This window comes from Solanum tuberosum, unplaced genomic scaffold, assembly GCF_000226075.1.
Source record: "Solanum tuberosum cultivar DM 1-3 516 R44 unplaced genomic scaffold, SolTub_3.0 scf00120, whole genome shotgun sequence".
Lineage (NCBI taxonomy): Eukaryota > Viridiplantae > Streptophyta > Magnoliopsida > Solanales > Solanaceae > Solanum > Solanum tuberosum.
In genome coordinates this window covers 394307-410288 of record NW_006239047.1, presented here as the reverse complement: position 1 = coordinate 410288, position 15982 = coordinate 394307, and the positions used below count along the sequence as shown (strand labels likewise).

The following is a 15982-nucleotide window of genomic DNA, read 5'->3' as shown; positions in this document are numbered from 1 at the left end:
GGTATGTCCCAACATTTCTAGTCAGTTTAGAGGCTTATTTCAGACATAGATAGATTCAGCTTAGTATTGAGTTAATATATTTCTTTTGTATTAAACTCTCAGATTTGATAAATTCAGTTATAGTATATGGATATTCCCCATCTTTTCAGATTTACTTTATGATTTAGCTTCCGCATCAGTTTCTATTATTCAGATTATATTTAGTATGCTCATGATCATGCCAGCAGGGTTAGCTTGGGATCACTTGTGGTCCTAGGTCCCGTGTCCGCGTCTCGGGGGTAGCTCGGGGCGTGTCACCCCCCCTCCCCCCGAATATTTTATTTATCTATTTACTACACACTTGAGTGTTCTCACCTCCTCTAGGCGCGTTAGAAGTGGCAAGAGCTTTAAATTTTGACGAAAACTTTTTATTTCTCCAACGGTCATCTTCCCCAACTTAAATAAATCATTGTTCCTTCTTCCCCACCATTAATCCTTGTTCCTTTTTTTAAAAAAATTCACGATTTTCTTTCAAAAATAGGTAGGGTTTTGTTGTTTATGTTCATTTCTACTTTAAAAATCTTGAATTTACGGTTTGTAATATGCTATAATTTCTAATTTAGGTCTCTAATTTGAATTTTGAATTTTCTCGAAATTCGTCAAAAATGACAAATGAAAACTTGAATAAGCTTTGTATGGATGAATCAGACCCAATGCTCAATGCCGTAATGAGATGCAAGCATGAAATTTTGTTGAATTTGCAAACTTCTTGGTCAAAATTAAATCCACGAAAAAGACTTTGGTCTTGCCCATGCTATGGTGTATGTGTTTTCCTTGTATTCTTGCTTCGCTTTATATTGAACGATGCTAATGTACTATTTTGGATTGTTTTCAGTCTAAAAATTGCAAAATATTCCGATGGAGGGACAAAGAAGAAGTGGATCCAAGATCAAGTTTTAACCTTTCAAGATTGGTGAACAAAATCAATGAGTTGGAGCATGAATTATGGATTAGACAGGTTCATATTGACAACTTGAGTAGCTCTAATTTGTTATTGGAGAGTAGACTTAATAGAATGTGGAAATGGTGTAGGTTCAATAGGAAGATACTTTTATGTATTTTGATTTGTGTTGTTGCTATGTTCATCAACAACCAATCTATTCGAAAGTAGTATTTGCTTTGAATTTCTCTTTGATTTGTATTGTTGTTATGTTTAATCATAATTGTCAATGTATGTGACAAATTTTATAACTATGATGTCAATTGAAGCTTGTATAAATAAATTGCACTTCATCTGTAAACTGAACATCAACAACAACCTAGTCATTCATTCCTACTTCAACATAGACAACACAACACCATTTGTAAAACACATAACCAACACAATATTATTTCTATAGTCAATTGAACCAACACAACACCATATGTAAACACACCTGAATAGCCAATACAATTCGATAGACAACACAACAACATTTCTAAACACATTTGAACATAACATCATCATTCATAACACAACATCACCGTTCATTCATAAGGCCTTACATAAAGCAGAATTTACAAAAATAAAGTCGTATTCATAAGGCCTCACATAAGGCAGAATTTATCAAAATAAAGTCATATTCATAAGGCCTCACATAAGGCAGAATTTACCTAAATAATGTCATATTCAAAGGCAAAATTTACCAACAAACAAAATCCAAAATAGTAGGCCCTTAATGCAGCATGTCTCGACTAACTTAAAAGTGCTTAAATACATCAATATCACTACAATTTTCATGGCATCTTTGACTGTGAAGAAGTGTTATTTTGACTTGGATTATTTGAACTACTTCCATTGTCTTCTTTCTTTGCTTCTCTCTAAGCTCATGAAGTTTTCTTGTTAAGATTGCTGCTTTACCATTCCATTTCAGCTTACTTGTATTACTTGGTGTATAACCAATGTCACCAGTTACATCAAATCTTTTCACTTTCACTTGTCCAGTAGAATAGATCTTACTACTTGACATGCCATGCTACAGTAAAATTAGGAATATAATTCAATATTTAAGTTGTTTAAATAAAGTAAACAATTTAAGATATAGCAAAGACTCGCATTCATGACTTTGAAGCCATCTGTAGCTTGGAACACACTCATTCCCATGACTCTTGGTCATTTCTCTGGAGATGTGTTTCCCCTGCCCCTACCTCTTCCTCTTTTAATAGTACCAGAAGAGAATGCAGGAAAATCAGTTGGTGCAGTAGGTAGGGGAGGTGCATTAGGTGCTACTGATGATGTTTTTTTTTGTCTTCTTCTTCCTCTTTTTAGTGGAGGCTTACCTTCTGATGGTGTTGATGGAGTTTTCTATACAAATAAAGAAATAGTAAGTTATAAATTAAGAAAAAGTAAAACAAGTTCAAATATTACCTTTGGTTTGCCACTGTTCAAGTTGATTCTGCCCTTACTCAACACCTTTTGTTTGAGGTCACCCTATCTTGCTATGGCCTCTGACATACCTTCTGCATATCCGTAATCAAGGTGAGACATTCACATCTCCAAGTCCTAAATCATCCCTTATGCACTTGACAAACATGGTCCATGAGTTTTTGTTCTCCTTTTCAACTATTGCCCAAGCAAGTGGCAACATATGATTGTTACCATCCTTGGCCACAACAACTATTAGTTGACCTTTACAAACACTTTTATGGAAACAACCATCTAAGCCTATGCACTTCCTACAATGTATCCATGCCTTCCTTAAAGCATCAAAGCATATGTAAAAATTCTGAAATATTGATTTGCCTTTTGCATCAGGTTCACCAACTTTTACAACACATTTGGTCCCTGAATTGGTCCTCAACACTTCATCCTTGTAGTAAAATATTCTTCCAAATTCCATAACATGATCACCCATTATATCTTTCAACACTTTAGCTCTTGCTCTTCTCACAGTAGTCTTGCTAATATAAAGTTTAAACTTTTTCCTAATCATCTCCTGCAAATTGAAGACTCTTGTGTTTGGTTGCTCAGTTATTCTTTCTCTGAAGGCTTTAGATAAAAACTTTGCATTGCATAAGTAATTTCTAGTTGTCTTGTTGCAAGTATGCTTTGGATTGTAAGTTTTTATCATGAAATTATTTGTTGTCTTGTCAAGACATCTGTACAAAAGTCATGGACGCCCATCTTTGCATCTAACTCTAACTTTGTTTGGCTCATTCACCTACTTCTCTACCTGAACCCTCCTTCTAACTACATATTTAGTTATTGTTCGTCTAAATTCTTTCACATCTTTAAACACCATACCCAACTGCCACACAACTTTTTTTGCAGTAGGATCATGAATGATTTTTTGAGTTGTTGTCCTTCTCTTTCTTGACAACTTTACTATTCTTGCTCTACCAGATTCATGTTCATCATCATCACAACACTCATCTGACTCAAAACAATCCTCATCAGAACTTGCAAAGTAAGGCTCATCACCTCCTAGCCTTCCTTCATGACTCACTTTACCTGTTCCAGTTTCATCAAAATCAAGATCTGGTCCATCTTCACCTATTAGTACCTCTTCATTGTCAGCTGATACTCTTTCCCTTCTTTTCATCCTTTGAAAAGTTCTCTGTTCAGCCCTCAACTCCCTAACCTCCTCATGTACATCACTACCATCACTTTTCATCCTCATCATCTCCAATTAATTCAGCTTTAAACTCAACACTATTCTCAGTTGAATAATCAGAATCCTCTACTTCTTCTTCTTAGAAATCATCTATATCATCATCTTCTACAACATCTGCAGTAGCACCATCTGCAGTATTGAAAGGAGGTGTGGTAGTGAAAAGATGTGAGGTTGAAAAAGTAGCAAAATGGTTCTTACTGTTTAAATGGTCTTCACCTACCCCAAAGTTAAAGTTTTTGCTCTCACTAGTCCTTATATTAAAAGCTGAACCAGATTCTCCCATATCCACATGACTATCATTTTCTATTAGCATGGACCCCACAATTGGCTCATCAACTAAATGCTTAACAAATACCTCCACTACATCCCCATCTTCCAAGGAACACTTCATGTCTAAAATATCCTTATCATCATCAACATCTACCAAAATGTCACTGTTAGATGCTTTAATACTAAAGGTGCAGGTTGTACTATTTCTCAATTCTCTAATATAGTCTCTCAACTCAAAATATGACATTTTATCTACATCAACATCCAAAAATTATGTAATTTTCCACCATTATATATTGGTTCCCCACTACTTAAATATAACACCCCACCATGGTACCACCTTAGAGTAATCAGTAACCACAGTAAACCCATACATGTCTTACCTGAAGGCAATCAAAAAAACAAAATAGTAATTATAGACATACTCTTACTTGAAGGCAATAAAAAAAAATAGAATAGTACTTATAAGCATAGTATCATTGTAGCATTATGAACATAATACTAAGACGAACATAAATACAACATAGTAGCATTAGCTTCTCTATGAACATAATACTAAGACCAACATATATACAACACTCCATGAACATAATATTAAGACGAACATAAAATACAAAATTACGCGACTTAGACGAGAAAGGAAAAAACCTAATTTCATGAAAATTGTGGTATAATATGGTATAAATGAACACCTAACACTATAATCGTAAGCCACACATAATATTTCGCACAATGTTGCTCTTAATTTCACGAATCAACAGAGAACCCTAAGGGATAAATCACAAACTCGAAATAATGGATAAAGAAATAACCTTTTACTAAATCAGTTGATAAACTATGAAATCAAATAGAAAATACATAAAAAAAATCCTTCGATCATCACCAGAAATGTATATGCAAATGGAGAAGGAGATGAAAAGGAGAAATGATGATTTTTGGGTCTTTTACATTTTTAGGAGGGAAATGGAGAAAAAACAAGAATCGGGGGTTGAAGTGGGTGGGGCACCCGGCCCGTGCAATCACGTGGGACAATTTATTTGGTTTATGTGGACAGGGCAGCACTCAACTGCGTAGTAAATAGAGAAGTAAAATGTTCAGGGGTGATAGGACACCCGTGAAGTTGGTGTGTAGTTGAGATTTCGGGTATAGGTTGGGATTTTTTAGACCATGTCCTCCCATTCTTATAACGCAATTTCATTGTCATTCTTTTTCTTTTTCAACAGGTATAAGTGAGCAAACTTTAAATGTCCTAGAACTGTACTCGCACAAGAGAAAAACAACTAAAGAAAAGTTATCATCAACCAACACATACAAAGTCTCTCAATTATTCATGGATCAAATCATTAATTTGCATCAAAATGGAAGAAGAGAGAAAGACAACATATGGTTATGAAGCAAGAATGCGATAGAAATACTTTAAAATTTTGTACAATTAGTTTTTTTCAAGTATTTTAGCTTATAGTACCATAATTGCCTTTTCCGTCAATAAATGACCTGTTCACAAAGTTAGCGTTTCTTAATAAGTTGATCAAAATCGCTATTAATTGAATGCTAAATGTTCAGTCAAATATCACGGGGACTAAAAAGTGAAATTAGGCAATACTACAGGGACTAAAAACGCCGTTTTAATGCACTGTGGTTGTGTTCCCGCCAGATAATAGAGTGAGTTGGGGGATTTTGGGTTCCATTTCCTCTCTGGTCATTACTAGTACTTTGACTAAAATGGCGTCTTCTTCATCCAAAACCCTAATGGATCTATCGAAGCAACCAGCAGCAAAGCGTCTAAAACAGGTGTCTTCTACCGATAACTTCATTTCTAGCGCCTTGTCATCTTCATCTTCGCGTAAAGACTGTGACGAAGACCCCAAAGACGTAGTATCCTTTACGCCGGAGCAAAAGTCGAGAATGGAGTTTAACAGATCACTCGCAAAGGCCAGAAGAAACCTCAAACTATGTTCTGATAAAATCTCCAAATTAAACGCAAACGGTCTGTTAAACAATGCTCCTTTCACTTTTATGGCAAAATTATTTTTGGTTCCTTAACTTTGTGTTACGACTGAGTTTTTTTTTTTTTATCCAAAAAGATCGCCATGCATTTTCAATACCACAAAAGGTTTCAAGGACCTCATTTTAGCTTCGTCTAGTAGTTTTTTTTTAAAATGTATAAAGCAAAACAAATTTCAAATAAGAAATTGACCAATTTATATTTCAACATAGTCTTTTGATGATGGTATTGTTGGTACAACTTGCACTCACCTCGACTATTCCACCATTTTCATGCCATGACACACTAGCACATGTATTGGGGTTACTTTGCCCACTAAGGACTTGTGCAAATATTTTCACATATTCTGGTTATAATCGTTCCAAATTAATAGTGGACAAGCAAATTGATGTGGCAAATTGTGTCTTATAATGTTTTGATTTTTGGACATAAATTTGTGCTACATGTATCCTTTTTGTTGTTCTTTAATGTTTGGATGTTGTTAAAAGATATAAAAAAAAGTTATTGAATTGGATTAATTTTAAAAATTATGTCAGATGCTTTGGACTATTTGAATGGAAAGAAATTTAAGATGATTTTTAGACAAGTATAGTAATGTGCAGAAAGTTGAAATGTACTTTTTTTTCTATTTCATCTTTTTGGTGTAAAGAAGAACTCTTAGAGGATGCGGACACACTGATATCTTTTCATGCGGACACATTCAAGTATAAAAACTGAATGTTTTCTACTTATAATATTTATTTTTTCATGCCAAAGAGCAATGTAGATCCTCAGTTTCAAAACTCAAAGTAAGATTGCTACTTACAGAGCCTTTGGTTAAACTACTTATTCCTTGCAAGGCACTGAAAAAACATCTCTTGTGTACCAATTGTTAGGTGAAGGGGGTGGATATGTGAAGTTACAGGAACTGTTGATTGAGGAGACATGGTTGGAAGCATTGCCAGGGGAATTTGAGAAGCCCTATGCAGGGAACTTGTGCAAATTTGTGGAAAAGGAAATTAGTGGTGGTGTCCCAATTTATCCTCCACTACATCTGATTTTTAATGCTCTTAACACTACTTCATTTGACAGGATAAAGGCTGTCATTATTGGACAGGTAGTGTTTCTAGTTTTTATAATAGCATTCACATGTAACTAACAGTATGTTCTCAAGGAATCACAACCTGTATAAAATTGTTTTTGGTATTGAAAACTTTACAACCTTACCCAAAAAGGAGACAGTAAAATATTACGCAGTATGTGCACCTGTGATAATTAGTTTCTTTAAAATATTTATGCAGGATGTGCACCTGTGTTAATAAGTTAGTTTTGAAATGCAACCATCTAAAATATAAAAACCAAATTTCTCTTTTAAAATAAAATACACAAGTTGCTTTGCTTCTCTTTTGACATCTTCCTTACTGGAGCAATCTGGTATTTATTCATCTCAGATATCACCTTTAGGGGTCGTTTGGTGTATTAGCAAAAATAATGCATGCATTAACTCTGTGTATTAGTAATACCTTGTTTGGTACATTTTTTTCAACACTCTATTATGTATTAACGTGTGTATTACTAATACCATGGATTTTTAGGTTACATTAGCATGGTTAAAGAGCCCATTGCCCCTCATAATCTTTTTTACATCTTTTCTGCCATAATTGTGAAGGATATATTTGTAAATAAATATTTTTATGCAATGCATGCTATTCTTAATACACCAAACCAAACAATGCATAAAAAATAATTTATGTATAATTAATACAAGCATTACTAATACACTTCATTTAGCATTATTCTTTTACGATCTACCAACGACCTTTTAGGAATTTGGTAATGAAGCTACACTTTTTGGAAATATTTTAGCCTTTGCTGGAAGCATTTTTCTAACTTACAGATGCATCATCCTTTTTCAATGTGATTTCAGGATCCATATCATGGACCAGGTCAGGCAATGGGACTCTCTTTCTCGGTGCCTAAGGGTGTGAAAGTCCCTTCTAGTCTGATGAATATATATAAAGAACTTAAGCAAGATTTGGGCTGTTCAATACCACTTCATGGAAATCTGGAACAATGGGCTGTGCAGGTGCTTCTGAACTTCTTGGTGGAACTTATCTAGTTTATATGGGTTTCATATTAAAAAAAAAATTCTACTGTGCTTTACGTAAATCAGTTTATTTAGTCAAAATCAATGACTTGTTACCCTTACAATTTTCACTTTTGCAGTCATTTGTGACACATTTGACACATGAAGTGCTATTGAAGCATGAACCATCATTTAAACTACTATCCATTTCTGATCTCTTTCACTTTAATTCATGGAAATCTATATTTGATATTTAAACAAGATGTGGCTGCATAATGTTTATGCCAGTTTTGTTCACTGAACCTATATGGCTACTTATTAGTCAGATCTTTACATTTCCTAATTATTGACCATGTAACAAGCTGCAAATGATTGCAACTTTAAATTCCAATGTCAGCTAATCACAGATCAATGTTCTCTTCTTTATCAACTGCCCATCATTTTTTGAAGTTGGGGCAAACTATTGAGTACATGGTTATCCAGTGGTTTCTAATGTAATAATGGTGGATCCTGACTTGGACCAAGTTGATATTTATGCAAGCTTATTTGATAGAAATACGTAACAGTCTGTAAACTATCAGTTTATACCTTTATAAGTAGTTTGAAATCTGAAACGTGCCACTTTTGTACACTACTGGTGGAACATTTAGAACTAAACTATAGCACAAAGATGTGTATCATAGAAGTTCTCAACTTACACCATTCCCCTGTAGCACTAGCTCACTTGCATACTTGAAAGCATGCTTGTTTCTTGTTAATGTAAGAAGGTTTTTATTTAGAGCATACCTAGCCTAGATTTGTACTTAGTTTGAGCTGGAAATTAGAGTAGTTCATGGTTCAATGTGGAATTTCTGTTAAATGAAACGATGCTTTCACATCAGCAAAAAATAACTTTGTAAACCTTGAGGTACTCCTCTTTATAAGTTGTGTTTGTTGAGTTCCAACATAGGTCATTTAGGGATGGAAAGATCTCTTTACATGGGCTTGGGCAATCCTCACCTAATGAGCTAGCTTTTGGGTTGAGTTAGGCCCAAACTCATTTTCTTATCGTGGTATCGGAGCCAGACCCATCCCAATTCTTTTACTCGATGTTGGGCCCCCATATTATATTTTCCACACTCCGTTGCCAGGCCTAGGTGTGTGAGGGGGTGTTGATTGACTGCATCGGTCATTTAGGGATGGGAAGGTCTCTTATATGGTCTTGGGCAATCCTCACCTCATGCGCTACCTTTCGGGTTGAGTTATCCCAAAGTTCGTTTTTTTTTATCAGTGTTGACAACACTTATATAGACTTCATTTTTCTTCCTTTAAGTAATTGTCTGACATACACCACATTGCTTTACAGGGCGTTCTGCTTCTCAATGCTGTTCTAACAGGTGAATTTGTGTCTTCAATGGTTTTAAATATTTGGTCTGGACACATTCCTTTTGGATTCGTTTATTCTCATATGCTTTTTAGGGCGATATTATTGCTATTGCCACAGATGTGCTTGTGAAGATTAATAAGGAGATACTGACTGAAAGAATATCTCTGTATCTCTCTCTCTCTCTTCCTCTCTACATAAATCAATTAAGGTGTGTTTGTTTATAAGATCTGAGAATTCGATTTAGGTAAAAAAAAAAAGAGAAACTCATCATTAAGTCGGTAGAGAGGAGTGATTCTGAACCAATCTCAATGTATCTAGATGTTTGTTCAAGGTTTGAATTTGAAGGCATCTGACAAGTTTCTTAATGTACCAAGGTATCTCCTGCGATGTGAAATTTGCTGTATTTTGTAATCTTATTGTTAGACATCATATCTGTCATATTTCAGACTTTCTGTATGCTTCACTTTTATTTCCTAATTTTTGGATTGCATACACATGACTGAAACATAAAGATTTACTGACATGAAACCTATCATATAGAACTTGCGTCCATATTGTTGCTTTCTAGTCCTATCCCATGATGTTGATGGTACTCCATAATACTATCGGAAGCTGTTAAATGCCATGTACTATAGAGTGCCTTGGCCATGGCTGCACTAACTTACAATTACTCTTGCCCCTACATTGGCCCACTTGTTAGTGGCCAATGCACATGCAGTGCCCACAAATAACGACTGTAGTAGTGTGCCTTCAGCGACCAACAACCAGTATCTTACGATGTATTATGCTACAAGTGAGTGAAGCTTTAGAGAGCAGCATGCAAGGAGATCTTGCTAGTAGTTGCCAACCACCTTTATTTAATATCAACCAATCACCTTTGTACTTGTATGAATAGGGGTTTAGCTCATCATTTGTAATTAGACAAGCTTAGGTCATTTTAATAGTGTATATTTCTGTTATCAGCAATACAACGAAATTTCCAGCATTCTCTTGTCTTCTTAGCTAATAGCTTCTTTGTTCTTGACTTAACCGAGTCAACAATTTCCTATAGGTCTATTTTGTCAATAATACTGAGCTTAGTACTCATTAGCAAAGCATAGCATTATAAGTGCTGCCTAGGTTAAGTGGGGTGTACCGTAGACTTGATCTAGGCCGACTGTGCAACATTTAATCGTTTTGCCTTCCAGGGAAAATGTTAAGTTCAGCCATTCATCTAAACATACAAAAACAACTTGTGGGACCGGCTTAGGCAGAAAGATCAAAGAAGCTAAAATCCAAGGTAAAAGAATGTGGGAAAATCTTGTGAGATTGCTGTCAATAGTAAGTACACAATTATACAAATAGGTTTCTATTAGTATATGTATACAGATGGTTGACATAATATGGGCAAAACACTTGCACCAGAGTTGCTGTTCCAAAAAAAAGAAGAAAGAACCAGAACGAAAACCTTGCATCATAGTTTGATTTCCTATCCAATTATTAATAGTTGAGAATATTTGTCTCTTCTATTTCTCTATCTACCTTAATTCACAAGTTAGTGTTGTCAGCTACATTTTGATCTTTTGAAAAATTAAGATCTGCTGTTCGGATATTGTGTGTCTGTCCTTTTTAAACTTCTGAGGATATACGGTGGAATGTTACCCCCCTGTTTTGAAGAAGACACTCCTTCTCATTTGTTCTCGAATGCTTTATGGTATTATTTGCTTTTCTTTTTCATTGAAGAGATGGAATGACACTTCTTCTTATCTTCTACAATTTAATAGCATTTTGAGCCTTCTCTTTTCACTGATATACTCTCAGTCAGGCATCATCAGGCAAATTCACATGCAAATAAAGGCTGGGAGCAATTTACAGATGCTATCATCAAAACAATTTCTCAGAAGAAAGAAGGAGTTGTTTTCATTCTGTGGGGAAACTATGCCCAAGCAAAAGCCAGGTGATTCATTACAGGGCTGCAAATACTCTATTTAGTTTGTTAATATCTGATTGGGAATCCCGGCTTTATAATAGTTAGTCTGAAGACGACTTAGTTATTTTATGGGCATCACTTGTTACCTTTGCCCTTGTTGGAATTATACCTGCAAGTTTAAGTGTTCAATGGGTGAAAGTTCGAAGATAGGGGATGATGTGGTAACATTTTTTGAATGTCCAGTAGTAGATTTCTGGTTAAATTTCCTATGAATGAAATTCTCTGCTTTGCTTCCATCTTCAGCTTCTTGCTGATACTTTATGAGAGCCATTTCATTTGACTATAGAAGTTTTATGACTTCTTCACTCAAGATTTGTTATCAAAACTACTGTTGCCAAGGATTTCTTTTATAAGTTTGCACTTTTTGTGTCGGACTTGTTATGTGTACTTAAAGTGATGGCATCTCAAATATTTCACTGAATATTTTTTCTCACCAGTATTTTCCCAAGTTTGAGTTTTTTATATTAAACATAGTATGCTATCTATAGTGAAAGCTGCATAAGACACCCTACAGACAAGGTCCACCAGAATATCATTTGAACTGGTGTTCTTTTTTCAAGTCATTACTTTTTGAAGATAAAAGAAACATATTTTATTTGTAAAGTAAACTACTATATTTTTCTTCTTACATGCTCGTAATTTTGGAAAAATAGTTGGTCATCCTTATTCTACTTGAGTTGCAGCAATTCTGTTTAATCTTTTTCTGAGAGCAACAGTTACCCCATCAACACAGGATTGTCAGACCTATTCGCTCCCTACAGTACTTTCTGATTTTTCGTTTCCTTCGCTTAGAAATAAATAGCAATACCTGCAGCTAGTTACAGCAACATCCCAGTGAGTTATCCTTGGTACAACTTTAGATGCTAGATATAGATTCTCCAATATTCTGAAGAGGTTAAAGTTTACGATTTAGGTAATTGCTTTGGATGTCTAAGGAAAGATTCCATAGAAGATTTTTTATTTCTATAAAAAGATCAAATTTAACTGTAAAAACACTGGGAATGAGATTGCGTTATTCAGCTCTACTTTCTTGAAATTGATTCAATATTGTGCAGACGAGGTTCAAACAGGAACTATTCCTTTTCCCTCCCAATTAACCCTTTTGTTTTACAGGTTAGTTGATGAAACAAAGCACCATATTCTCAAATCTGCACACCCTTCTGGATTGTCTGCAAACAGAGGTTTCTTTGGATGTCGGTGTGTTCCCTTGACAACAGACTCATTTCAACTGAAATTCTCTTAAGCATTTCGTGCTTTATAATTATAGTGCTGTAGTTATAGTATACGAGTTTAGTTGTTATATTGCATTAAATATATTATTTTCCCTATTTACTTTTATGGATTGTGTTATATAATACTCCCTCCGTCCCATTTTATGTGGCACATTTCCCTTATTAGTCCGTCCCAAAAAGAAAGTCACCTTACTATAATGAGAAACAATTTAACTTTCAAATTTCCCTTTTACCATTAATGAAGTGATTTATAGTCACTCAAATATCTAAGGATTGTTTTAGACCAAAAGTTTCAGAAGTCTTCCTTTTTTTCTTAAACACCGCGTCAAGTCCAACGGTGCCACATAAAATGGGTCGGAGGGAGTAATAAATATGTTCATGGAAGGGGAGGCATGCACAACATGACTAATGCATACGAGCAACCAATTAGCCTTTTTTATTTGTTTCAAGGGCCTGGTTTCCTCTGAAGTCACAAGTTCTCTGCTCTCCCACCTGCTAAAGGAACAAACGGGAGCCAATATAACAATGAATTTGAAAACTAGGTTGTTTCCATTGTGAACCATGGATGTGTCTGCATCGTGATTGTCTTCTCCCATTTCCTCTCTTTCAATCGTTTTCTGTGTTGAGCAAGAAAAATAAAAAATTTCTGGATCAGCTTATGATCACAACTCTTCCTGTGTAAAATGATTTTCTTTTTCTTGGTCTTGTTTTGGGGTGTCAAAATTATCCCATGTAAACATGACCCACCCAAATTTGGGTTGGTCATTGACCTGCCCATTTATTAGTTCAACTCATCAAAAATGGGTTGATACATAGCCCAAATTGGCACATGAAAATTTTGTCACATATTTGTGAAAGGACATTTTTTATTTGATATGTCATATTAGTCATAATAAAGAAAAAAAGGGTTCTATTAGGTACTAAAAAAATTATATAACAACAAATAAAAAAATTAAAACGTAGTAAGAATTTGGCGGGAAGGGTTATGACCATTTTATCCCATTTCAGCCCAAACAACTTTAGGGCAGGTCAATAAACCAGCCATTTATTGACTCAGCCCATTTTAACCCGCACAAATTCAGCCCAATCCACCCATTTGACACCTTTAATCTTGTTTGCATGGAGCAGGTTGCTCACATGATGCCCAGAAATAGTAGTGTGATTGGATGAAATTTCTTTTGCTAGAATGCAGTGGGATATGGTGTCACAGTGGCCAACATCCAGCCATTTACTCGTGCTTGAGTTGATGCCACCTTCTAACATGAGATTTCTGCAATTTTTTTAAAATGACAGTGTTTTCTGTTTACATTATCACGTTTCATGCTTGAATTGACTAGGAAGTTGGTATTAAACTGTTTTTCTTGCCTTCAACTGGTGATTACTTGTGCAGGCATTTTTCACAGACAAACCAACTTTTGGAAAAGATGGGAATGCCTCCCATTGAATGGCAACTATAAGCTGCTTCTCAACCATCACTTTTGGAATGCTAGTGCTACAGGGATTTGCCATTAAGAAGTGATTCATCTAGGTATGTAGATTTCATTGCTTTACCAGGTTCACTTGAAAATAATTATCATCTGATATCTTAACGTACATAGTAGGCTAGTAGCTATGGCTGGCAACTGCTTGTTCACAATCCACCTTCTTGGCAGTGGATAATTGCTTAATGTTGGTAAATTTTAGTAGTATGAGTTTTAGAAAGCAGAGAAGTCAAGAAGAATATTGGTAGAAGAACATATTTATTGATGTCTTCAGATTTCATTTATAAGACTGGAATAAAAAACAGAAAGCAGTAAACCCACTACTAGCATATTCCTAACTCACTAACTTACTCCTAAATAATAGGAATAGATGGCTAACAACTAATTGACTAAGTCTTATCTAATATAATGCAGTAAAAGTAAAAGTGCAGTTGAAAAAGCAAATTCCTAACACTTGAGAACTGCAGCTTTGTAGCTCATTACTCTTGTTTTTCTCTTTTGGGATGAAGTAGCTAATTACTTCTTTCATAATCATCTCTCATTTAGTGCATGTTTTTGGTTGGCATCCTTTTAGCAATCTATCAAGTGATCTTATGTCTTTACCTAAAAAATAATGATCCTGTGAAGTGGAATAACGATTTGGCAATGCTTCTATTTTTGTGAAGGTTTATCCATAAGTTGAACAAGAAAAGCTTTATTTTTTAAGTTCAGTGTGGTGTTAGTAGTGACTATTTTAGTGATCTGCACGAGTCACACCGCATACATGTTCAGCACTGAGATCAAGGAAAATAGTGTGGATGTCCAGAATGTTTGTTTTGGATATAGTAAAAATCTTATTGGGTTACAAGACGTATAAATTGATGAAAGTTATCAAAACAATCATATAAAGGTAAACAAATCTTGTTTAATTTTCAAGGACTTTGTGTTTTTTTATATAGTGGGATTTTTTCTTTTGCATCTGCTGCTTTATTAGGTTACTAAAACTTGCTGACTACTGAACAAAGAAGCTTAATTCATTGCTGCATCCTTCATTTCAGGGAGGCGTCTTGCGGTAAATGGAAATTTGGATAAGGTTTTGCTGCTTGTTCCTATTTGTCCATTCTCCTGTGAAGGGTTTTACTTGGCTTCCTGTTATTTTGTAATAGTATGCATATATACTACTGCTTTCTAGTTATTGGAACATATATCTTTAGTTATTGAAAACTTAAACTAAATCGTGATTTCTCATTCTAATGTAAAATGGATTCACTCGGTACTCTTTTCAACACCTTGATCCTTGTACTTCCTTTTATATATTTGTATTTGAATTAACAATAAAACGTAAAATATGAATGTTTTCACCTTTCGTTTAATTTTCTGCTTTAGAGGTGTACTGGAATATGTCTCATTTTGTTTTGGTTAAAAATCAACTTGTGAAAGGTTAAAAGAAGTTACTAATATTAGAAAAGTAGTGATCGAGTATGCAGGTAATCTTTACTGCTCGTCTTAGTTCGGTGTTTGTATTAACTTGTTTCTCTTTGGTGTTTGTTGTTGTTCATATTATTACCTAGAATTGTTTGTTGTGCTATGTTAAAAAATCTGATTCTTGTTCATATCGCGGCTTCAGATATATGTTCGAAACTTGACGTTGTATAGACTCTTTGGCATCATAAAAGTATGTTGTTTTATAATTTGTATTCCCTTCATGTATTAAGTTTTGAATAGGCTTTAGATTAGCTTGTGCGTTAGATTCAACAATTAAGGTTACTAGTTATGCAGATTAGCAGTTTGTTGCTTCTTAGATGTTTTATTTCCTTCAATAGTTGGAAGTCAAAGGTTTAAATTAGCAAGTTTTTTTTTTTTTGTTTTTTTGTTTTTTTGTTTCTACCATTCCTCAACTTCAAAATCTTAACATGTTTTAGTTTCAGTAGAGTAGATATTATCCCCTTCTATCTAAATTCGATTAAGTTATGGAATTTTCTA

General features: G+C 34.7%; 1 protein-coding gene across 3 annotated transcripts; it reads left to right on the top strand.

Annotated features, from left to right (window-relative positions):
- Positions 1 to 5463: 5463 nt before the first annotated feature.
- Positions 5464 to 15272, top strand: LOC102588365 (uracil-DNA glycosylase, mitochondrial). Of its 3 annotated transcripts, none has more exons than XM_006350302.2 (8): positions 5466 to 5889; positions 6783 to 7003; positions 7814 to 7972; positions 9318 to 9348; positions 11139 to 11274; positions 12421 to 12504; positions 13930 to 14067; positions 15058 to 15272. In XM_006350302.2, exons 1-7 carry the CDS (start codon positions 5625 to 5627, stop codon positions 13994 to 13996), a joined length of 963 nt encoding a protein of 320 aa, XP_006350364.1. In that variant the 5' UTR covers positions 5466 to 5624; the 3' UTR covers positions 13997 to 14067; positions 15058 to 15272. The 3 variants fall into 3 exon arrangements, with proteins under 3 accessions (XP_015165515.1, XP_006350364.1, XP_006350363.1); XM_006350301.2 differs by having other exon boundaries at positions 14994 to 15272; XM_015310029.1 differs by lacking the exons at positions 13930 to 14067; positions 15058 to 15272 and having other exon boundaries at positions 5464 to 5889; positions 11143 to 11274; positions 12421 to 12505.
- Positions 15273 to 15982: the final 710 nt, after the last annotated feature.

What these genes read in the sequence shown, in the direction of transcription:
- LOC102588365 (XM_006350302.2), top strand. Translation starts at nt 5,625, where the DNA reads ATGGCGTCTTCTTCATCCAAAACCCTAATGGATCTATCGAAGCAACCA. An exon ending in AGGCTGTCATTATTGGACAG is followed by an intron (nt 7,004 to 7,813) that starts GTAGTGTTTCTA and finishes ATGTGATTTCAG; the next exon opens with GATCCATATCATGGACCAGG. An exon ending in TATGCCCAAGCAAAAGCCAG is followed by an intron (nt 11,275 to 12,420) that starts GTGATTCATTAC and finishes TTTGTTTTACAG; the next exon opens with GTTAGTTGATGAAACAAAGC.